The 25,845-nt window shown below is 35.9% G+C and overlaps 1 protein-coding gene across 5 annotated transcripts in view; it reads left to right on the top strand.

Moving 5' to 3' along the window:
* LOC105031940 (DNA-(apurinic or apyrimidinic site) endonuclease, chloroplastic) overlaps nucleotides 1-25,402 on the top strand; it is a 29,195-nt gene extending 3,793 nt beyond the window's left edge. For 2 of the 5 annotated variants that reach the window (XM_073242976.1, XM_073242979.1), the window contains exons 8-14: nucleotides 735-806; nucleotides 16,714-16,851; nucleotides 16,970-17,017; nucleotides 18,215-18,295; nucleotides 20,699-20,858; nucleotides 24,723-25,037; nucleotides 25,130-25,402. In XM_073242976.1, coding sequence (XP_073099077.1) covers nucleotides 735-806; nucleotides 16,714-16,851; nucleotides 16,970-17,017; nucleotides 18,215-18,295; nucleotides 20,699-20,858; nucleotides 24,723-24,844 — 621 coding nt within the window. In that variant the 3' untranslated portion in view covers nucleotides 24,845-25,037; nucleotides 25,130-25,402. The remainder of the gene's footprint in view (nucleotides 1-734; nucleotides 807-16,713; nucleotides 16,852-16,969; nucleotides 17,018-18,214; nucleotides 18,296-20,698; nucleotides 20,859-24,722; nucleotides 25,038-25,129) is intronic. The other 3 variants (XM_073242978.1, XM_073242980.1, XM_073242977.1) reach the window with 2 other exon arrangements.
* Nucleotides 25,403-25,845: the final 443 nt, after the last annotated feature.

Below are 25,845 nucleotides of genomic sequence, written 5' to 3'. Positions count from 1 at the left end.
GAAGTAAGTTTAACCTTGTGCTGAGAAGATATATGGTTAGATGATTTCTACTTGTGAAATGCTACCAGCTTCAAAATTTGGTTGTTTTAGTGCTGTCACAAGCTCAAGAGCAACTTGGTTAAAGGTAAAGATTCCTTTTGGCATCCCCCCCTTCTGAAAGGCTTTGGATAATCAAAAGCTAGTAAAAAGAAAAGTAAAGAACATAGAATTATTTGAATTGTAAAAGCAAGCATCAGCTTAAGAACATAACAACTAGAGAAACAAACATCCAGTGACAGTATATAGTGTCATCAATTTGTAATTTACAAAGGTCTCTTGGATAAGTTATGACATAGTACAGGAATAAATTGTATGATGTGTGAATAAGTTGTCAATAATTAATACTTCTAGTTCTTGGTTCATTAGTCTACCAAGAGTAATTTAAAGAATCTTTTTTATGAAGGAAAAAATTGAGAACAATACAATAATTTTTTAAAAATTTAGAGAATATGGTAATAATGTGCTCAAGATGAGATGACTTGTGATTAACATGTCAAAACAATTCGTCAATGTTGTTTATCGAATTACAACATCACCAATTAAGAATGCAAACCTAATTTGCTTAATATACAAAAGAAAAATCATGATTTCTGTTGCTGGCCTGTGCTGATCCTTGGTGGCTGGCATGTAAGGTAACTGTTAGGTTGTTCTTTGTTTTTAATTGTAAGTGCTTTTAAGTTATTTTTTTGTTTCAGCATGACATGACACAAACAAGTGATTGGCATGCCTTGTGCAAACAGCTCTCAGATTCTTGCAGAAAGGTAGAAGTATGTTGGTTTCACTGCACTATTTCATGTTAGAAAAGGCTTTTGGTTTGTTAGGTTTGATTCAGTCTTACTTGGATATGGCAAAATTTAGGTTTCTTGCTATTTTTTGATGGGGACAGAAACAAAAGTGGGGTACACCATTTACATGGCTTAGTTTGTTGATCATGTGTCTAGTTGTGTTTCTCACTCAAGCCACTTCATGTCTTACTCTTTAGAAAAGATGGTCCTAGCACTAACTAATGGAGAAGGTAAATAAAGTATGCCTTGCCTAAGTGGATGATGAAAATAAAAGAAAAAAATGGTTTTGCATATCTCTAGCTCTTGAAATTGCTGTAGGTACCCAAACGCCATTTTAGCTAATAAAGGGAAAAGGAAGAAAAAAGAAAAGGCCCACAGGAAATAAGTAGAGAGAGAGAGAGAGTCAAAAAGTGGGAGGAGATAGAGGTTATGACTTTGCATAACTTCTTCCTTCTCTGCATCTAGAAGCTTTGCTTCTCCTCTCTCATACTCTATGTTTCTACCCTCTTTTGTTTGCAACTGAAGTGGTGATGAAAGAAGGGGATTGGCGGTGAGGGTTTTGGTTTGCAACTAGAAAATATGAGAACCCTTCTATTTCCTGACTTGTATAGGGGGTGTTTTTAAAACCAAAGTGCAAGTTTGCGGTTTGCCTATGGTTCATTGAATAACACATATGGCAACCATTTGGTATATCGTAAACCTTTTGTCTCAAGTGGGTTATTCTAGTGCAACTTGTTTAAGAGATGTTGTTGTATTGGTTCTTTAGGACACTCGGACACTTGTGCCGCTGTCTATATGTCACTGGTTTACTTGAGGTTAGTGTCAAGATTTGTTTATGTTTACATGTTGAAGTATTTGGGCATGACTGGCTTTGTTGATGACAAAGATTTGAGAGCATGTTACTGTTAGAATTGGGTGGTTTCATGCATATGATTTAAAATTTTTTGATTTGCAGCAGAAATAAAATATAGATTAAAATAATTTAATCTAAGTCATGCATAAGATTAGATCCACTAAACCACCTATTAAGGATCTATCATATGAACATGGATCATGCATCTGAAATTTGTTTATGAAAACATAAGAAAAGGAGGAGATCCGATCTCCATGTCTTATCGTAGGTCGATGTTCACGCAGCTGATGATCGTGGATGTCTGGGTTCTTCAAGCCGCACAACATCCGGCCTCTATAGGTATCTACACGAGGCCTTGGTCTGATTAGAGGCTTCTTGATCTCATCGGTATGCTAGCTTTCTTGCAGAAATTGCTTTTTGATTGTTGAAGATTTTTCTCCGTTTCTATTTCTCTTCTTAAGAGAACTTCAAGGATCTAAAGGATGAGGAGGAAGAAGAGAGAAGAGGCTAGGGTTTTCGCATCCAACGTTTGGGCATGTGAGAGAAATTCATCCACTCTTTAGGGTGTCCAAATCTTGAACTTAAATAGGAGAAGAGGTGGCGTGAAGATGGGGTTATGAGGGGCGTCCAAACACTTAGAAACTAATCCCATCTTGCGCCAAAATTATGAGGGGCGTGAGGAAGAAATCAGTGTTGATTTTTCCTCACGCCAACTCTTTTCTCAATGCCAAATCATCCATAGAAGTCGCCCCCTAATTTTTCTCTTATCCCTTGATTTCTTTCCTTCTTATCCTTATCTCAATTTGAATCAAATTCAAATTAGTTTTAGGGATAAGATAAGGTCTATCTTAAAGTGCCACTCATCCCTCTTTGTGCCTTCCTATTCCACGCAAAAACCCTTTCTTGCACCAATATTTCACACAAAATCAAGAGGAGGTGCCCTCTCTTGCACCCCTTTCCTTTTTAGCATGGATAAGGCAAGAAAGTCCCAATTCCATGGGACTCTAGAATTCTAACCCAATTCGAATCCGATTCGAATCCAATTCGAATCAAATTCAGTTAGGAATTAAGTTCAAATCCTATTTGAACTAGAAAACCCAATAAACCAAATCTAATCAAATTAAATCTGATTTATTTCGATTCCAATTTGATCAAATCAAATAATCATGGCAACGATTGCCATCAGGTCCTTACTAATTTTTAGCAAATATTTTTTATTGCAAACTTTGTATTAGATTAATCATCAATCACAATAATTAGATCCTACTTCGATTTATAATCGCAATTCAACCATTTGATCATCAAAGATTCTATTGTGTGTAACCCGATAGGCTTAATTTTGTCTAGTAGTGAGATATACTGTGATCCCTATCATAATATCATTGAAACTTCTTTCAAAGGATTGGAACGATTCTAGCTTGCCATCAAGGATCATCGATCATCAAGACGATGCTCGATGCGTCTGATAATCCACTAGTGACACTTAGCAGTATATAATGGTAACCAGCAGAATAGAATTATTGAACCTCTAGGTGCAGTTATCATGTGATTCAGTCCTATCGTGAGTCCCGACTAGAGGAGGTCATGAAAAACTTGTCAAAGCCTAACGTCGGTCATATGCAAGATTGGTTCAACTCGAGTTCATTTGTGAATTTTCATGGAAATTATTTTTCAGTATTCACACTTCAATTGAAGACTTTCTGAACTCAGTCTTGCGAATCACATAGGACTTCTTCTTTTCTATCAAGATCGATAGATCTCTTCTAGGTATATCCTACTCCTAACAGTGAACTTGAATCCACTGTAGCCAACATACACCGCAAGGATCCAAATGGCTAGGAGATCAAGTAAACATGTAGTCAAATTACAGTAGCCTCACTGCGAATAGCCGAGGTACCAGAGATCAAAAGATCACTCATATCACTGCAGTATCGAGTAAGCCATTGATGAGTGAGTAGACATCTAAGTGGCTTCTCGTGTTGGTCATGCTCAATGCAAGTTGTTCGCTAACAACCATTTGCATTCTCGCTCTAGTGTTTCCACACTACAGACTCGAGACTTATCTGTTCAGAAAAGAAGTGATCTGTGCACCGATATAATTGGATCGATCATCGTCTTCCGGATGATTCTTGATCGGAAGCTTTTAGAAATTCACCATCAATGATATATGTCCCAAATTTTCAACACTTTGAAAATATATATCATCATCTGTTAATCCTTTGGACGAATCATGGACACATAAAATATGAATGGAGTAAAAAACTGTCCATTTTATTTAGAATAAAATTTACAAGTATAACATTATGTCCTGGAATTATAATGTGTTAGCCAATAATTGGCTTCTGGACATACATCTAACAATCTTTCACTTGCATTAAAGTCAATTGGCCATAAACCTAAGTCCATCTTTTCAAGATGAATTTCGGTCTTCTGCTGGTCAAGAGACTTTGTCAGTGGGTCCGCCACATTCTCTGTAAGTCTACTCTCTGTACCTCGAAGAATTTTTTGAGGTATTCGCATGTGATGTGGAATCGCCGCTCTATGTGCTCGAACTTCTGGTGAGATATTGGTTCCTTAACGAGGGCTATGGCATCATTGTTATCGCAGTGGAGTATAACGGCATCTGATGGCATGACACCAACTTCGCAACGAACTTTTTGAACCAGAACGTTTCTTAGCAGCTTCAGAGGTGGCGATGTATTCGGCTTTCATGATGAACCCATGATGATCGGTTGTTTGGAACTTTTTCAACTAATCAAACTTTCATTACATAAAAATATACACTCTGATGTAGATCTTCTATCATCGACATATACATGAAGTCTGAATCGATGTATTCCTCCATTTTTAGCTTAGATTCTCCTCCAAAGATCAAGAACAAATCTTTATTCTTAAGTACTTAAGGATGTTCTTTATAGCTATCTAGTGCTCTTCGTCTGGATTCGACTGGTATTTGCTCATGACACTCACGACAAGCGCTATATTAGGTCAAGTACATAGTATGGCATATACGAGGCTCTCTATAGCCAAAGCATAAAAGATCTTACTCATACGTTGGATCTCCTCAAGTGTGTCAGGGCACATCTTCTTGAAGAGATAAATTCCATGCCTGAGGGGTAAAAGTCTCATCTTGGAGTTTTTCATGCCGAACCTTTTTAATACCTCTATGTACATTTTCTGTGCAAGGTCTAGCATCCTTTAGATCTATCCTTATAGATTTTTATTTCAAGAATGTAGGATGCTTCTCCTAGATCTTTCATGGAGAATTTTTTTGACAACCACATCTTAACGGAGGTCAGCATGGGAATGTCATTTCTAATTAGGAGGATGTTATCGACGTACTGTATGAGAAATGTGATAACACTCCTACTGATCTTTTTGTACACACATGGCTTCTCATTCTTGATGAAATCAAATGATTTGATCACATTATTAAAACGAGTGTTCCAACTCCGAGATGCTTGCTTAAGTCCATACATGGATCTTTGCAGCTTGCAGACTTTGTGATTACTATTACTGAAGGTGAAACCCATAGACTATTTCATATAGATATGTTCTTCAAGATATTCATTTAGGAAAGCAGTTTTCACATCCATCTGCCAAATTTCATAATCATAATATGCTGCAACAGCGAGCAATGTCCGGATGAATTTCAGCATGGCTACTGACGAAAAAAATTTTTGATAGTCAAAGCCTTCGTATTGATTATAACCTTTCGCTACCAGCTTTGCCTTATAATCTCTACCTTATCATCCGAATCTATTTTTTTTTTGTAGATCCATTTACATCCAATGGATACTGTATCTTTGGGTGGATCTACTAAAGTCCAGACTTGGTTGGAATGTATGGAGTTAATTTTTCGGAGCCAATATTTAACATTGTCTCGTTATAGATTTTGGGATCATCTCTATGGTCCTTATCTCCTATTATGAACACTTCTTCTACATCTTCTATAAGTATACGTAGGTATCTTTCAGAAGGATGGGAGACTCTACTAGATCTATGAGGTGGAGGAGATACCACATCTACTGACTCACTATAAACAGATTCAGGCTTTAGTATTCGATGCTCTTCAGAGACTTTCTTCGAGCTCAATTTTCTCTCACTGCCTCCATCTTGAATAAACTGTTTTTTTAAGAAGACAGCAAGATGGCTCACAATTATATTGTGATCCTCTGGAAAATAAAAATAGTATCCCATAAATTCTTTAGGATACCCTATGAAACAAGCCCTAATGGATCTAGTCTCTAACTTGTCTGCCTGCTGTTGCTTGATATGGATCGGACATCTCCAAATCTTGAGGTAATCAAGACTCGATTTTTTACCATGCCATATTTCATATGGCATGGTAGGAACGGATTTAGAGAAGTTCTTATTTAATAGATAGATAGCAGAAAGCAACGCATATCCTCAAAAAAATAATGGAAGATCGATGAAGCTTATCATAGATCAGATCATATCCAATAGGATCCTATTCCTCCTTTTGGATATCCTATTGAGCTGAGACGTTCTAGGAGGTATCCATTGTGAGACTATGCCATTATCCTTGAGATAGTTTCGGAATTCTCCACTAAGATATTCACTTCTCGATCTGATCGAAGAATCTTTATGGATTTTTCTGTTTGCTTCTCTATTTTGTATCTGAACTTCTTGAACCTTTCAAAGGCCTCAGATTTGTGTCGCATTAAGTACACATACCCATACCGTGAATAGTCATCGGTAAAGATTATGAAGTAGAGATAGCCATCCTTGCCCTGTACATCACATGGACTACACACATCAGTACGTCCCAGGCTAATATCTTAATGGTCCTTTCCTCATGTCCCATAAAGGATAGCTTGGCTATCTTTCTTTGAAGACAAGACTTACAAACTGGATATGACTCGAAAGTCAATGGCCCAAGAAGGCCATTTTTCTCCAATTTGTTAATTCTGTCCTTTTCTATATGGTCTAGCTTAAGGTGCCACAGATATCTTTGGTTTAGCTCATCTCTTGGCCTTTTAGACCCTATGGCATTCACTACTTGCTCATTAATGTTGACAGATGCATCAACATGCAAATGGTAGAGACCGTCAATCAAAAAGGCACGGGCAATAATTTTATTTTCAAAATAAATTGAACACTAACTTTTATTGAAATTAAATATGTAATCATTCTGTGCTAGTACAGTTACATAAATCAAATTTTTGCTAGCTATAGATAAATAAAAAGTCTCTTAGAACTAAACTAAATCCTGACAGTAATCACAGAGGGTTGGTGTCTATGGTCACAGCAGCAATTTTTGCCCATTGCTGACTCGAAGAATGACTTCAGCTTCCCTTAGTCCTCTACTTTCCTTTAGATCCTGCATTGAAGTACATAAATGAGCACTAGAATCAGAATCTAAAACCTAACTGGAAGAAGAGGAAATTATAAGATTAGTTTCTATAACGAGCAAGTCAGACATACCTTCAGAAGGTGTCCTTCTTTTTATTCTTCAAGCTCGTTAGGTATGTAGGATAGTTTCTTCTCCAGTGGCCTTCGACATTGCAAGAGAAATACTTATCATCAGCCTTCTTCGAAGTTTCCTTCTTTGGCCTGCTCTCTGTCTTCCATTTCTTCACATACTTCTTTTACTTTCAAGTAGATTCTCTTGAAGATGAAGCCTGCTCCACAGCAAGAATAGAACCTCTTGAACTCTTCAAGGTCCTTTCAGCTGTCACCAACATATTAAGTAACTAGCTTAGAACCCCATGCTATGCACGCATATGATTTTTTTTGAAATAAAAAAATTATATATTTTATATATCTAATATTAAAAATTTTTAAATAAAAAATTCAATATAACATAAGAGACATCATAGATGATAGTAAAAAGTAATATAATCTTTTTTGTCTTTTGCTGATAGAAAAAAATTATTTCTTGAAATAATATTTTTATAAATTAAAATTTTAACATAACATAAAAGACATTATAGATGATATCAAGTGTTTTAAATGGAAACATAAAGTCGGATTGTGTAAATAGCACGATGGTAAGAAGTAACATAATAATTTTTATCTTTTACTGATAGAGAAATTATTTCTTAAATCAATATTTTCAGCATCAGTTGTTTCGAAATTCTCATCATTAAGCAGAGCATAATCACTTATTTACTTTTCATATATATCTCTTCTCTTCATAGTCTTATTAATAATAGGAATTTTATCTTCATCTACTTCAATCTACAAAAAAGGATTTAGTTATTAAGTATTAGAACAAAATACATAAATATAATCATCCATATATAAAAGTATAAAAGCACATCATTCGCAATGGATTTTTTATTATATCTATTTTATATATTTTAAAAATAAATAAAATAATTAAAAAATTATATTTTATGCATAGTATGCATTATAAGCTATCGGATAAATTTTGTGAAGATTCGACGATCCTAGTTTCATGAAGCTTCTTCCTAAACCCCTCATTTCTTATTATTTTTATTTTAATCATTTTTAAATTCTTCTATCTTTCCTTCCCCTTCTCCTTCGATCCTCTCCTCTCACACCTCTAGCTTATCATTTGTCAAGTAATTTATGAACATTAGTCCATATTTTTTTTTTTGAAATAAGGATTTTTTCGAGAACACATGGTGGGTAGAAGCTCAATCAATACAGATACCTTCATTTTAATATACATATATATATATATATATGATTAGATATCTAATTTTTATAGAGATATGATATCTAATCTTTTCAAAGTCTAATATTTCATACACTTTCAATTAGATTTATGTTTGAATTTTGATTTTATAAATATATTTTAGATTTAAATATTAGATAGATTAAGGTCTAAATGGCCTTCCATGGTCTTTTAGTGGTACCCTTGCTGGTCTCTCAGAGACAAATCATTTGACCAGTCCTAGTGGGAGCTGCTTGGATCATTCTAATGTTGGGAGCCCAGCCATCGGTAATGCTGCTGTTCAAAAAGGCCATGTATGGGAGGATCCAATACCCATCCGAATTTGTTATGATATCTTTTTCCCATAACAATCAGTTATAGTTTTTTAGTTTCTAGGAATTTAAACATTGGTGTTGAAAAATCGCAATTCTTTTAGTAGAAGGGCAGTGAGGTAATTGATGAGAATACCAAGGGGGTAAAGGAGGGGGAAGAGATCACTGTTCACTGACATGCTAGTAGTCGCTATCGATGGTGAGCGGCTTGGTGATGGCAAAGGTCCCATCGCGAGCATGATCGCGGCATTGATTGCTCGATCCATGAACCGATCCATATCCTCGCCTTCTTCCAGAGACGAAGATGACGGAGGAGAGGAGAAAGTCCCACTACCACCACCACTGGTCACGCTACCAACCCCTTTGTTCTGGAAGGTGAATCCTCCGACTTAGTTGTGACTACTGCTCCCACTGCCGTCCTCCTGCTCTCTCCCACCAGCCACGGTGACAAGCTCATCCTGCTGATTCGTCTAGTCAGGGCTCTGCATGGGGATCATGTCCAGGTCCTCTGCCGCCGTCACTGATGTGGCGAAGGCTCGATCTCTCCGCCGCCATCCAAGCTTCTCTGTTCTGCTGCTCCAAGCCTCTCATCAGCGCATTCCGGAGCTCCTCCGAAAGGCAATGTATGTTTTCTTTTTTTTAGGATTACATCCAGGTCCGCCATCGTCATTGATGTGGCGATGGCCCGATCCCTTTGCCGCTGGCCAAGCTTCTCTATTCCGTCGCTCCAAGCCTTCCATCAGCATCCCGAAGCTCCTTCGACAGGCAACGTATTTTTATTTTTTATTTTTGGATCACGTCCAGGTCCTCCATTACTGTCACGATACGGCAACGGCCCGATCCCTCTATCGAGCTTCCCTGTTCACACGATCGAGACTCTCGAGAATGGAAAGAAGAAACGAAATACCCCCGAGTCGGCCGCTACCCCACCCCGACGCCCCCTCCTTCGACGGTGGCCGTTGCTCCACCCCGGCACCCCCTCCTCCGACGGCGGCCGTGAACGACGGTCGCGGCCCTACCTCAGCGCCTCCTCCTCCGACGGTGACCGAGATGACAAATCCGACGCCTACTCCTGTGAGTTGGCCGTGAATGACGGTCGCTGCCGCACCCCGACGCCCCCCTCCTACGGTGGTGGTGAACGATGGCCACTGCCCCCATCCTAGCACCCCCTCCGACGGCGGCTGCGAGGACGGATCCGACGCCTACTCCAGCGAGTCGGCCGCTGCCCCACCCCGATGCCTCGTCCTCCGATGGCGGCCGCGAACGACACTTCCGTGCATCCCCGTCGTCCGGAAGCTTCTGTGCGTCTGCAAGTTATGCGACAGAGATGAGCGCAAGGTTCCAAACACTTCCATGCATCCCCGTCGTTTGGAAGCTTTCATGCGTCTGTGAGTTATGTGATGGAGATGAGCGCGAGGTTTCGAATGCTTCTGTGCGACCCCATCGTCGACCTCCTTTCGTGGACCCCTCATGCGGCTTTCACTCCATGTGGCACAAAATCTCTTATCCACGTGTCAAATGGAGACAAACCAATGTGGAAGCTCCATTTTAATATATATATATATATTAGATTCGGATAGGGTGCTATCAATCTTGTTCATATGGTAGTTTATAATAAACTGCGTATATGAATCAAGAAGGGACTGCAGATCAGATGCACCTGCAACTCCCTATGCATGGTCATTTCAAGCTTTTGAAGCTCCTCGATGTCCTTGATCATTATCAAACAATGATCATTGACCGACTGTCCATCATGCATCTTCGTTTTGAAGTCTTTTGGAGATCTCAAAGCGACCTGTGCGACTCTGCTCACCATACAACTCTTGCAGGTGAGTCAGCATGTCTTTGGCAGTCTTCATGTCCGCATGCTGGTGCTGTAGTTCATTGGACATAGACGTCAAGATGTAGCACCTTACTCGATTATCATCATCCATCCACTTCTCAAGTATAGCTGTTGATCAGTGGACGGATGAGCTGGCAACATAGGGATTTTCTGATAAAAAACATGGATCAATTTCTCAGAACTGAGATCTATTTTCAGGTTCCTGAGCCAATCCTTATAGTTTATTCCGCTCAACCTGTTGGTCTCTAGATACGAGCTAGTGGGTTGGAAGTCGACATGATTAACTACAAAGAGTAAAGAATTCTAATTAGATGTTTATATTTTTTTTAATTTGTTTTAGGGACTTTAAAAAACAAACACAATTCTCACTATTTTATGAGTCTCTCACACTCTTCGGATGGAGAAACGGAAATCCTTACGCAATAGGGGTTTCAAGTGAGTGCTGTGATCCTACTGATCTATGCGCACCTTAACATTTATTGATGACGCGCAAATCAATGAGTGGATAACTCTTTGTCCATTGCTTCTCTAAATAAGTTGCAGCGATACTAATCTCTAAGTCTTGTGGCCTTACCTAATAGTTATGGGCTACATTTCTTAGTTATGTTTGACTCACTATTCATCAGCGGGTGCAAAGCCGTCATTGGATCCTTCATCTAACAATTATTAAGCCCAACCCCATCTCTAGCCCGGAGCATCTAATGCCAATAGAGTGGTTGCGCCTTTCCGATGCAAATGAATCACTATGACCAGTCGAGAACAATTAACGTCAGAAACATGTCCGCATCTCTACAACGGTGGAAGACCGCTAGACTTAATATATTTGAGGAGATTTATTTAGGTCTCTTAACTATTTACATCTTATGCAAATCTTTCAATTGATTAAGGCATGGGCACAACTCAAATCATCAGGCACCCAAATTATGGGTCAAAGATTTAAGACACATGTAACTTAATTGATTTGATCTTACAACTATTGTTTGTAGACTCGATCTAATCACAATCAACTCCTTGATTCGATTAGATCAACTGTCCATCTCGATTGAGCGCATCATGTGCCAATCAAGAACTCTTAGATTGTAATTAAATTGAAGATCTAAATTGGTCTACCCATGAACCTATTGTGCAGAAATTTCAGATCTTGAAATAAAATTTCAGATTTGAATTCAGATTTAAAACGAATTTCAGATTCGAAAGAAACATTACAAAAAATCTTCAGATCTAAAACTAATTTTAGATATGAAAGAAATAAAATTTATTTCAGATCTGAAACAAATTTCAAATCATTACAATATCACATATAGTGCAGAAATTTCAGATCTTACAAATTTTAATGTTCAATATCGTTCTAGGACAATCATGCAGTATAACTAAATTATGTTAGGGCAATCTTATCTCAGAACGATGTCTAATCAATTAATTAAGTTTAAATCTGATTTCTGTAAATCAGATTTCAGATCAAAATGAATTCATATTCATATCAGAATCTGGTTCTGATATTACTGTTAGAATTGAGTGGTTTCATGCATGTGATTTAAAATTTTTTTGATTTGCAGCGAAAATAAAATATAGATTAAAATAATTTAATCTAAGTCATGCATAAGATCAGATCTACTAAACCACCTATTAAGGATCTATCATATGAACATAGATCATGCATCTGAAATCTGATTATGAAAACATAAGAAAAGAGGAGATTCGATCTCCACACCTTATCGCGGGTCGATGTTCATCACAGTTGATGATTGTGGATGTTTGGGTTCTTCGAGCCGCACAAGCGTCCGACCTCTATAAGTATCCACACGAGTCTTGATCTGATTAGAAACTTCTTGATCAAAGGCAAGAGAGTCCCAGTCCAATGGGATTTTGGAATCTTAACACAATTCGAATCCGATTCGAATTCAATTCAAATTAAATTCAATTAAAAATTAAGTCTAAATTCTATTTGGACTAGGAAACCCAATAAACCAAATCCAATCAAATTAAATTTGATTTAATTCGACTCCAATTTGATCAAACCAAATAATCATGGCAATGATTGCCATCAGGTCCTTACTAACTTTTAGCAAATTTTTTTATTGCAAATTTTGCATTAGATTAATCATCAATCACATGATATTAGATCCTACTTCGATTTATAATGGAAATTCAACCATTTGATCAGTCAAAGATCTCTATTGTGTGTGACTTATAGGTTTAATTCTGTCTGATAGTGAGATATATTGTGATCCCTATTACAATATCATTGAAACTTCTTTCAATGGATTGGAATGATTCTAACTCTGTCCATCAACGATCATCGATCATCAAGACGACGCTCGATGAGTTTCACAATTCACTAGTGACATCTAGCAGTATGTAGTGGCAATCCAGCAGAATGGAATTATTGAACCTCTAGGATTAGTTATCGTGTGATTCAGTCATTCTATCGTGAGTTCCTACTAGATGGAGATTATGAAAAACTCATCAAACTCCAACGTCAATCATATGCAAGACTGGTTCGACTCGAGTTCATTTGTGAATTCTCGTGGAAACTTTTTTCTAGTATTCACATTTGTTTCGATCGAAAACTTTTGAACTCAGTCTTGCGAATCGCATAGGATTTCTTCTTTTATATCAAGATCGATAGATTTTTTCTAGGTGCATCCTACTCTTAACAATGAATCTGAACCCACTATAGCCAACATACACCACAAAGATCCAAATGGCTAGGAGATCAAGTAAATATGTAGTCAAACTACAGTAGCCTCACTGCGAATACTCGAGGCACCGTAGGTCAAAGGACTACTCATACTACTACAGCATTGAGTAAACTACTGACGAATGAGTAGACATCCAAGTGGCTTCTCGTGTTGGTCATGCTCGGTACAAGTTGTTCACTGACAACCACCTGCACTCTCGCTCTAGTATCTCCACACTGCAGACTCGAGACTCATCTGTCCGGAAGAGAAGCAATCCGTGCACTGATCTAATTGGATTGATCTACGTTCTTTGTGATGATCCCTCGATCGGAAGCTTTTAGGAATTCACCATCAATGACATATGTCCTAAATTCTCAACACTTTGAGAATATATATTATCATCTGTTAATCCCTTGGACGAATCATGGACACATATAAAACATGATTGGAGTAAAAAAATTGCCCATTTTATTTAGAATAAAATTTACAAGTACAACATTATGTCTTGAAATTACAATATGCGTCAGTCAACAATTGACTTCTGGGCATACATCTAACAGTTATCACTTAAGCAAGAATGTCATGCTATCTTTTTGTATCCATATTTTGAGGTTAGGGATTGCTAGGTTATGTTTTTGAACTGTCTTTAAAGACCTGGCTCTCTTGCTTTTGTGCTACCATGAATGTGGGCATCAGTCTTCAAAATATATATAGATAATGCATGTAAGGGCCCATATCATCAAATGCGTCATTTCAATGGAACTTTTACCTTGATGCTATTAGATCTTTGAGTTATCATATTACAAGCATAAGAGATCTATAAACTATATGTGATTGGAAAATAGGTTAAGCACCCATCTTAGCAGTTCAATAACTGCATAACTCTCTTATTCCTTTTTTGTTACATATATCAACATATTAATTGCAAACCTCAAGTGGTAACCTTCAATATGTAAAGGAAAATATGTGTGCAAACATTAGATCTTGATCAAGGTACACTAGATGAGGCATATTGATTATGTTTAGAATTTGAAACCTTTAATAAGAGTTATTTATAATTGAGGAGAATTTAATGAAGAAAAGAAATGGAAAGTTGTTACTCTTTTTGTTTGTTTATTTGTTAATTAAGCATATTTATTAGACAAATAAAGAAAACCGAAGAGGCTTTAACACGTGACCAATATGAGATGGTTTACACTGTACAGATAAATAAGTTGACTGCTTTCTGTTCTCAGAGCAGGACAAAAGCGAGCAATTTTGTGGATTGAAGGACATATGGAAGCTTGGAGGCCTGGCCTAGGTTTTAGAGAATGGATGTGGGTATTATGGAAATTAATCTAGATGCTTTAAGGCATTTAGCGGGGGTCTGATATTGTCCTGAGGATGAATTCCAAGTAGTAATGAGTGTTGTGGTACAGAAATTAGATTCGCAATTTAGATATGGTGTTTTTTATTGGTAAAAAGATGAAAAGAAGGTGGGTCTCAGCTATAGGGCCTCTAAGGTCAGTTACAAGATTTATGTCACATTAATTGCAGTCACATGCACCAAGATCACACAGGAATGTTAATATGTATAGTATAGAGAGAACAAGTTGTGAGAAGAAAATAGATGGAAAAGGGAAGAAATATAGAGAGAACAGAAGAATGAAATAGTGATAAAGAAGTGGATAATAAAGAGGAACAATATAAAAGAGAAAAAAGTGAATCAATTCAATTTTCTTCTAGAGTTTTTTGTACTCGGAGAAATCCTTGGTGCAGCTAGAAATAATCCTTGAAGACAAGCTGGTCATACCCTTTTGTCATAGATCAGCACTGCCTCATCTCTCTTTTACTTACCAATTTGATTTCAGTCGAGACCAAGGTATATAATACTGGGCCCAATCACCCAGTTTAGTTGGTATTGCACCATGCCGACCACAATCTGAAAGGTTCATGGTCTTGGTCCAAGTTTGTGTCTGAACCATTGTGAATTGGTTCCGGGCCAAACCAGTCGCTTGGTTCCAAGTAGTTCGGCTTGGTAAGTGCCTTGTATTGGTTTAGGGCGTTAATTATTGAGGGAGAAAAGGCCCAACACCCTTTTCTTTCTCTGAGTTAATGTAAGAGAGGAGAAAAGAGATGAGGAGAGGAGGAAGGGAGAGGGTGATGTGGTGAGCAGAAGGTTGGATCTCGGTATTCCCCTCTTCCTTTTTCCTTTTTTATTGTATTTCTTAAATGGGCAGAAATTGAAAAAAATGTCTTTAAATCATATTTCATTTAAACATCAAAAACAAACTTCACAAAACCATATTATCCACTCAAAACTAAATAAAGGAACCCTAGAAATAGTGAAAATAAACAACATTTTTTGTGTATCAATATGGTTTGATACTATTGATACAATATGATACTGTATCGTACTGGTCTCCTACCAATTCATAGTCCGATTTGCAGTTCAGTTCTGAGATTGTGAACCTGAATCAGGATTATATGAGGAGATCTAAATTCATCTCACTAAGGATGCCTAAGATGTTTGCTGAATGTTAAATTTTAGATTCTAATGTGACCTCACATGAAATCACATCTTCTTCTGAAACCACATCTTGATAATTTGAAGACTTCCCCAGTGCAGTTTTGTAAAGCTTCTTCACATAAATCCTTCTTAGCAGGACACAAAACAACCAATGTTATAAATCACCTTAAAATTTTATAAAGATCCAAAATTATAATGGAAGTTTAGAACTAATCTATGCTTTTCTTCATCAATTTCCTTCTTTAAGTAGAGGAAAATTAAAGTGCAAAGATGACGAATAACAGGGCATCAAGGCATTCATAAACAGAACTTTTGCCTTCAAAGATAGTTGCATCTAGCAATCACAAGCAGACCATTTTCCCTAAGAACTGATAGATGATATTTTGAATCTCTTTCTATGGTGACAGTGAAGTTATGGTATCTAGTAGCCAAGGATTGTGAGCTTGCGAAGTCATGTTTCACACAGTTGGAGATCAAACCTTACCATAACATTGGCATCTCTATCTGCACCGGCAAAACTAGACCCTCTAAGCGACCCATCTCATTGGAGCTTAATGCAACTCAGCTGTAATCCTGAACTACCACAAGATATTCATGTATAGAGTTGGCTAGTTTTCTAGCTAGCTAAAAGGAAAAGGGCTGTTTTTAGTGAGAAGGAGAATTTGCCTAAGTAGGCTGTCTTTCTGAACTGATCTTGCCAACCCTGCTTGATGATTCCCATCATCTTCAGATCAGAAAGGGGATCTTGGATGGCATGAAACTGACTCTTTTACAACGGAAAAGATGACTGCTGAGCAAGAATCCTTACACAAATATAGGAATGTGAAGGATTGGCAAACTAATTGAATCAACCAAAGAAGAATACAGTTTGTACCAATTTAGGTTCTTCTTGCATCTCAAGATCTTACATTTTTTTTCTACTTGTTGTGTAGAATACATGACCTCTTTTGTTATTTTGTGCACACCAACCTGGCCATATCATAACATGAATTTGGCACAAAATTACTCTTCTTTCAATGCAACAGATAAAGCCAATTTCAGTGAAGTATGGACTTGGCATACCAGATCATGATGGTGAAGGGAGGCTTGTTACAGTGGAGTTTGATTCATTCTACTTAATTAGTGGTTATGTGCCTAATTCTGGTGATGGCTTAAGAAGATTGGTAAGCAAATTATTTTTCATTTTTTTTTCAATTTATTTTATTTTTTGTTATCCAATCATCTCTGTTTGATGATATTTCTATAATGTCCTGATCCTTCTTCACAATGTCTTGGTGTTAGACTTACAGGGTTAAAGAATGGGATCCATCTCTTAGCAATTACATGAAAGTAAGTGTGCTCTTGAGTTGTGCAAGTATTTCTGGTGAAGTCATTTGTTTAATACTCATTTCATGTTGAAGTCAAATGTTTAAAATATTCTACACGACCCACTATTAGGTAATAGTGAATGTAAGGAACAATAATCCTAAACTGATAAAATGCCATCCTCATATTGGTTTTATGACTTTTGCAATCAATGATGATCTGAAAATTTGAAGAATAATACTAAAACCTGACACAGGCTTTAATACTAGTAAAAATGCTTTTGGTAGTAATGAGTTTTAAAGCATCTGCAAAACTCAGAAAAATACTAAATTTCTCTGGGACTGACAAGTGTTACAAGGGGCACGTTAGTAGCTAGATCATAATTTTGGATGCTTTGTGCCAGACTTTGTAGAAACTAGAAAGGACATGTTTGCTTTTTTTGTGCAATTCTTGAGTTGTTCAAGAGCTTGCTCACCTATATGAGTCAACGATTGTAACGAAATATGCACCATACTTTATTGGGCTGACACTTAATATTTGTTGTCAAGGAAAGGTTTACATGTGTCAATGGACATTCAGAAGATATACGAAGGTACACTTGGAAAAATATATCTCTTTTTGTAATAATATTCTTTAGAATAAATGGTTAGTATGTAATTCTCAACCTTTAAAGTGCATATGCATATTAGACAATGAATCCTCTTATGCATATTTTATTTTATTTTATTTTGATAACAAATCAGAGAGAATACATGCATCTTATGTATAAACTTTTACAAATTGCAATGCTATAGATGAAGAATTTCACAAAAACAAATAGTTTTGAAGTTCGGAGTCTGGAATATGAGCTACACTTGTATGCTAGATGCATATGGATTAGTATTGTAATGCATCAGATTATACAATATTGTAGGTCAGTACTAAGTTAATCTATTTGGTATATGACGTTCAAGACATTTACTTTATATTGTATCAAGTCAATGGTGTCATATGTATCATTCATCGCAATATACATTATAAGTTTGATTTCCTAGATCACGTTTCATGCTTTTGATTGCATACGCCTCTATTTATTTGGGGAATCTGTAGATTGTGGAAGCTACTATATCAAAGCATCTGAAATTCAAAATTGTATAAGACTTTCATAATAGCAGCTGACTTGATTCTAATTAAGAAACAGAATATAAGTTTGTGATGATAATTCCTTCATTTTCTTTGCAGGACCTGGAAAAATGCAAGCCTGTGATTTTGACTGGTGACTTGAACTGTGCTCATCAAGAGATTGATATATTTAATCCTGCTGTAAGAAATTCGTTGGTTCATCAAACTTGATTTCTAACTTTGATAGTGGTTCTATCTTCTATGCTATTAAATGTTCCTTGATGATTTATAGATTGCTTAGTTTATGTTATGAGACTTATCATTTTATATTTCTCATTCCTTTGTTCTGTTGCCTTCAAAAATGTCAAGCATGCTAGTATCTTTAGGATGTATGACCATCAAAACTACCTCTTTTGAACCACCTTCCCCTTAGAAGCTACAGAATATGGTGGCTTGGTGCATCTTCATAAAATTCTTGAACCACATTGGATCAATGATTATTCTGATTGAAAACTTAAAGCATTCTTTTTTTTTTTTAATGTTTTTGTTTCTGTCATTCTTTTTCAAGGAATCTCCTTCAATGATGAAAACACTAGTACCAACAATTATGGAGGTAGGTTTCTTTTCTTTCCACAAACATGAAAGAGATTAGCGTTTTTCTGAAACTTAGAGAAGAAATAAATGAAAATAAAAAAAGAAAAGAACATACAAGCACTCAATTTCTTAATCTAAATTGAAGCATTTGCAGCATTGAAGAGATTAAAGGAATCTACATTAAACAGATATTACATACAAGTTTTACTACATTAAACAGATATGACAGTAATATCAAATGGTGATGGCAGCTAGATGATGGTAAAGTCTATAGAATCTAGAAACATGGTGAACTCTGTTCAGAATGATACCAAGCTAACAGTATACATGAACTATGGAAATAGTAAGTCTTAAGAAACATAACAAGTGCAGGAGCAATTGGTTATTAGTCAGGTTTGTGTGAAACATCATATAAGTAAGGTACTTATATGTTTGTCATAAGAAATGCAAATAGTTGAAATATTGCATGTCATCTCTGCAAATGCTCCATGGCTTATTTATCCAACTGAAAGAATTCTTGGTGATAATTTTGCTATCTTTAGAATGGTTCAGCCTAGAGGAGAGCCATGAAATTACATGATAGAATAGTACCAGTTTTATATTAAATCAGGTTCTAGAATTGCTTGATTGAATACAGTTGTCTTGTTTAAGATGACTCAATGGAGATGACATACGGAAGAGGTACTTGAGAGAGGTGTAGAGGAAACTACATAGAAGCCTTATTAGGCTCTATGCAAAGAGTTGCGATGCTTTAAGCTTAGTTTTTTCTTGGCAAACTAGTGACTAGAATGACCAATAGCTGATGATAATTATCTTGGCAACTGTGTTGAAGGCCTCGAACGAACATGATGCTTATTGTATATTAGCAGCCACCAATCAAGCTTTTTAATCGAGATCCAACCTGAAAGATATTATATTGAGCATTTATTGTGAGCCTAAATCATCAATGTATATTGTGATCTTGGTGATTGGAGGGACGGTCTTAATGCAACTTTGGCTAGTCAGTAGAGTGATGGATGAGGATCAAGAGAAGATGGTAGTCAGCCAAGTTAACCTGGTGGAGGGACAGCTAGGGACAGTATATGTATGGGGGGAGCTTCCATATTTGCTGCTGTGGGTGACAGAGGAGCCAAACCAAGTAGCCTTCTCCTCTTCTAATTTCTTTCTGTTTTGACTGGGTTGGATCCATCAAGTTGAATATCTGATTTTAATGGAGCCTGATAGGGTTGATGGTGGGCAGGAAAAGGAAGGGATGATTTGATTGACAAGGTTATGCTTTGAAGATCAACACGTAAATAGAACAAAACTGGATTGAAGAATTCTTTACTTGGTTAAAACAATTCTTCCAAAAAGAATTTTATTAATATCACAAAGGCTATTTCTTACAATGTATTACATGCATATTCATAGCACATGATATTCTAACCCTAATTTGGTCATTAAACCCGATGTAGATTCGTACTCGAAATAGGACTTATTCTATTGCAAATATGGTAATGTGACTAAAATGTGATCAATTTGTCAGGTTATTTGGATCATATGAAGCCAAATATTTTTGATAAATGAATTGGGCTTAGATCAACCACCACTGGATTGTCAATTCATAAAATGTTCGTTCTATGGGCTTAGATCCTAGGTGTCATCCAAAACAATGAGTACAAATCAAGTTACAACCAACTTAAGATTTAATCTAGCCTCCAAGTAGATTTTTAAACTAGTGACATGTTATCATAGTTTTATTTATAGTATCATTATTATCCATATTACTTATTCATGAGATGAAGTGTGAGAAAAAATACTTTATCTTTAGGGCAAATGTACATGATGTATCTATGGATTTTTTTTACTGACTGTGGATGCTGTACTTGTTTATGGTTTTATCATCTTTAGAGAAGTCGAATAGGTTGCTTTTCAAAATTTTAATTTTCTCAATATAGCATTTATTGTCGAAAATATGATCTCTTTTCGATATATCTGCTGATACCATCTATGTGTAACATTTTATTCAAGGGAAATCGAAGAAGTGCTGGATTTACAGATGAAGAGAGGCAATCATTTGAGTCAAACTTTTTGTTGAGAGGCTTTGTGGATACCTTTAGAAAGCAACATCCTGGTGTAGTGGCTTATACCTATTGGGGTTATAGGCATGGTGGGCGCAAAACCAACAAAGGTATTTTATTTCCTATAATAATGGGCTACTTTTCAATTTGTGCCTTAGATGCACTAAACAAAGAATGCATTATTGTAAATATTGCTGATAGACTTGTGGCTTGATACTTTTGCACTTAAAATCTGACACTATCCAAGTTTATTGTGCTTTACACTTTATTCCAATTATACCACAAATTCCTTCTTGTGGAAATTTGCAGAATTATTTTCTTTCTAGGGAAATTTGTTTGAAATAATGCATTTTTTGTAATTGACAAAACATCTTTCTTAAGTTTAAAAATGCAATTGTTGGTTGCATTTCAATCAATATAAGCTTAAATATTTTTTTTAATTTTGCCCTAAATGACTGAAGAATAGAGATGTTTTGAACTCAAGATAAATGAAATAACATCATAGATTGTCAACTAGAAACTAAGAAATCTTTGAATTTCTTTAGGTTTTTTTTTTGGATATTAGGTTGTTATGATTTGATTATTTCAATTAACTATGATTTGGTGAAAACCTGATTGCTATTCTGCTACCAAGTTAAAGTTTTGGTCTGGATCTTGTTAAACAAATAGTTAAGGAGAAATAAGTGGCAAATAGATGACCAAAAGCATGACAACTGATAAGATGCATCTGTCATTACTTGTCTGGCTAATGGACAGTGTATTAAGAACAAGTAGTTGATAGAATATCTAAAACAAAAACTACTTAATCTTTCCTTATAATAATCAATTCTGGCTTATCTTCATCAACAATCCCTTTTGTGCATTGGAGAAAGCTGATTATCATAGTTGATTCTTGACTGTGCTGAACTCTATTTTTTTTTCCTTTACAAGCAATTATGAATTAGCTATCTATTTTTCTTCTGAAATCATAACGGATTTTGGTTTTCCTGTATTGTTGACCTCTATAGAGATATGATTAATACTGACTTAAAAGAGAAATTTGAGCAAGGATTAAAATATGATATATTATCGTTGTACCAGTCAGGGGTTGGCATGAGATGCACACTTGGCTGCTCTGGCTTGAAAAGTATAAATTCTTAGAAATTGAAAGTGTGGTTGCTTAGTTTCATTTATTAAGGCCACCATTGTATATCCAAAAGAAGATGAACAGAGGTACTATTGCAAAAGTGTGGTATACTGCCATCTATAGAAGTTTATGCTTTTAGTTTGTTCTTGGGGCTCTTTTATAAAATGTTTACTACATAACAAATGGAAAACTTTTAATCATGGTTTCCTAGTTATAGTTTTCTTTGGTTTCCTTTTCCCCTCCTTTTATTCTATCAGTTTTGTTTATTGTTCTTAATGTTTAGCTACCTGCTATAAATTTACACTAGTATGTAACCCGCACTTTGCGGCGGGCATCAAGTGAAATAAAAAAAATAAAATATTTTATCATATATAGATTTCTCGTATAGTATAATATATAATTTTTTTATTAACTAATGAATCTATATCCATACTAATTTTCATCTTTGATGACCTCTTCATTTGAACTGAAAATATGAACATCAAAGGGATTATAAAATATTTTGAATTGAAAAGATTCCCTAATAAAAAATATTGAAGAAATAAGTGATAATATTTGAAACTAAATTGCCTTCAGCATGATCTTTTTATTCTTATTCTATCATTTTGAATCCATGTCACAAATAAAATCCAACGACATTTGTTTCGAATCAAAGTAGAACAGAAGTCCAAGTACAAAATATATGCAAGTTTTTATTACAGAATACAAATATACAAACAACATAAATGTATCAGCGCCATAAAAAGTATTCAATAAGGATAAAAAGAAAATAAAATATTTATAGTAACCTTTTTTCATATGAACATGAAATGCAAAATCATTCTACTTTAATTTTTGCCATGTCAGTCCAACCTTGAACCGGCTCCTAGTTAAACCAACAATATACCCAAATTGGATTCGAAAAAGTAAACAAACTCCATATTTTAATCCAAACTTGGTTACTAATTTGTTGAGCCCATTCTGTAGGATAACAGTAAACTGATCCGTCCCAATATATCTTGAACAGATTAAGCCCATAAACAGATTATTTATTATTAAATCTTAAAATTAATCAAAAAATATAATCCATAATTTTAAATTTATTTTTCTAATTATCAATTTTTTAAACTAAATATATGCATATTTTAATTTCATAAAACCAAAATGACCAACTTTGTTTATGTCAATTTTTTGATATTTTTCGGACCATATATAATAAATTTAAGTATTTCTATATGTTTCAATATAGAATTCTAAATTTAATCTTAGAAATCAAAAAAAATCTTTTTTAATGAATTAGGGTCATCTAATTAATACAATCCATTTTATTTTTTTTAATTTTCTAATATTTTTTCGTTCATATATAATAAAGCAAAATATTTTATACATTTGTACATAAATTCTTAAAATTTATCTAAAAAAATTATGTTAAAATACAACATATAGACCTAAAAATGCAATGGGCCAATCTTGCATCTGATGGTATAATGGACTCTGTGAGGGCAATCAGATGATCTTTTTTGAATATTCGATCTATTTCAAATTTTATTAAGATCTATTAAGTAATATTTTATAAAATTTAAAATTAATTTAAAATTAAAAAATATTTTCACGAATCAAAACGTCATTGTTAAGAGGTTGAGAGGATTCGACCTCTAAATCTTTGGATAATATCGGTGGATCCAAACCTCCTACCCGATTCAGACTCCTGAGAACGAAAAAAGGAAAAGAGATACCCAACACAAAACCCCAGCCCTCGTCTAAGTTTCCCTTTTCGGCCACTCCAAGTTTCCCACCTGCTTGAGACTCATGAGGATGGAAAAAAAAACTAAGGAAAATCGAAGGAAAATATGGAAAATGGTGTTGCAGTCAAGGGCTTGTGGCTCGGCACGTGAAGTATTGTCCACTTTGGCCTACGGCCCATAGTCCGGGGGCTGTATTGGCCGTTTTGGGTCTCACGGTTTTGTCCCTTAAAAGGCGCTTCACGTGAGAAGGATGGTCTCTTCCTATATAAGTTAGATTCCCCCTTGACTCCAACCAATGTGGGACTAATGATGCCTTTCTTCTACATCACAACATATGGTAAAGATGGAAAACATTGGAAGGTAAGACCCTTTCCCACATAGACTAATCATTTTTTTTTTCTTTTCATTTCATTCTCTTTTTCTGAGATCTGTGGGGAAGGAGAGCACCTGGGGCAGTCGGAGGGGTTTCATAGGTTCCAGTTGGATTTTCTTCTCAGGCATAAGGAATTTTGTGTGAGTTGTGGTGGTGTGAGTGGTCCCTTGAGGTTTTGAGAGCTTAATCTTGGTAGAAGCATGATATTTTGTATGATTTAGGGGATTTTGATCGGGAGGGGGATGGGGAAGCTATGGAAGAATGGGAGGCGCGTCCTTTTGCTGCAGTAGACACAACCCAGAAAAAAAACTCGATCATTTTTTTTTTTTTTGAGGGGAGGATTACCAACCAGCGGGGAGGTGGTGAGGAGGTGGGGAGGAGTAGGGCATCCACAAAGGCTCGGGAAGGATTCGAAGAAAAAAAAAAAGGTGCTGCAGCAGCTCGGGAAGAATTTGAAGGGAATAAAAAAAAAAGAAAACTGCCGCAGCTCAACACGTGGCTTCCCATGGCTTCAACTTTAATGTATAGTATATTTATATGTTGGGCAAGAATGTGAATATGATCTGGAACTATTTGTTTCTACCTGATTGTACATATACCTAAAGGAAATACCAAAGTACTGCTTGTTTTGGCTTCGTAGAGTTGGTATGTTGTGATATGAAACATAGTATTGATTTTTAGCTGATTTTCCTTAAGATATGCATTTTTTATTTCATCTCTTTTATTTTTAATCTCATTGTTTGTGTGTCAGGGTGGCGACTTGATTATTTTCTTGTCTCAGAATCCATAGCGGATAAAGTATATGACTCCTATGTTCTTCCAGATGTCATTGGCAGCGACCATTGTCCAATAGGCCTCATATTAAAGCTCTAGTTACATTGCCAGAACTTTTTATTTTGGTAAAGGCCAGATCTTTCTATTGGTTTTATGCAATCTTTTCTAATATAGAGGGATCTTAGCTTGCATTCTCAGGGAGCTTGATTCATGCAGGGTTTAGTGGAATGGAATGCCTTAAATAGAATTGATCAGGGGGGCATTCTGTACCCTACTCTAACCCCATCTGCAGGTAACAATGTAACTGTATAGACTTTGTTATCATTGCAATCTGCAGCTTTATTCTTTTGCCTTGCTTCTAACGATCTGTGTTTTTGTGTGCAGGTTAGGTTCTCATCTTATGCTAATGGATGCTCAAGTGAAAAGTTGACTTTTCCTTATTAAATATTTTTGCAATTCCCGCAATTAGTGTATAAAATTAGTGGCATGATGTCAAAGCAATGCAACATTGACCTACTTTTGTGACCTTTGGGACCTCGGTGTATCTGGGCATTTGAAAATCATTTTGTTATCTTAAACCAGGAACTCAGGAAAATTCATATGGGTTGGACTGGTTGCAAAAAGTGCTCTTTGTCAGCATATGGATTTCACGTACAACGTTGCCTCCTTTAAATGTCACTTGACTTTTGCTTTTTTTTAAAAAAAAAAAAAAATTAAAGTGAGATGATCTTTTATTTTGGTTTTGAAATTATATTAGTTGCTTGTGTCAACAGGCATCTCATCTATCTGGCGTGCATGGTTGCAGCAGCTACATACAAAAGCTCCACTTTTTCTTTCATTTTCTTCTGTGTACTTTCAGTTGTTTCTGGTGTTACCCTTGAATGGAACATGAACTAGTGGTTTGTGTTATGCTCAAGTGGAGTCTGATCACCCACTAAATTAATCTCTTCATTATTTTGTAGCAGAGCTAGAAGCTGTTCTGGTCTCATAGAGATGGTCGGTGTCAGCCTGTCTAAGTGCATGGGATACACCTTGTAACGTATTCCACCTTTTGTTTCATAGGCTATCTGTTGTAACCCAATCAACAGATGCATGGATTT

This window comes from Elaeis guineensis, chromosome 9 (genome assembly GCF_000442705.2).
Source record: "Elaeis guineensis isolate ETL-2024a chromosome 9, EG11, whole genome shotgun sequence".
Classification (NCBI taxonomy): domain Eukaryota; kingdom Viridiplantae; phylum Streptophyta; class Magnoliopsida; order Arecales; family Arecaceae; genus Elaeis; species Elaeis guineensis.
The sequence above is the reverse complement of the archived record's forward strand: the minus strand, read 5'-3'. Positions and strand labels throughout refer to the sequence as shown.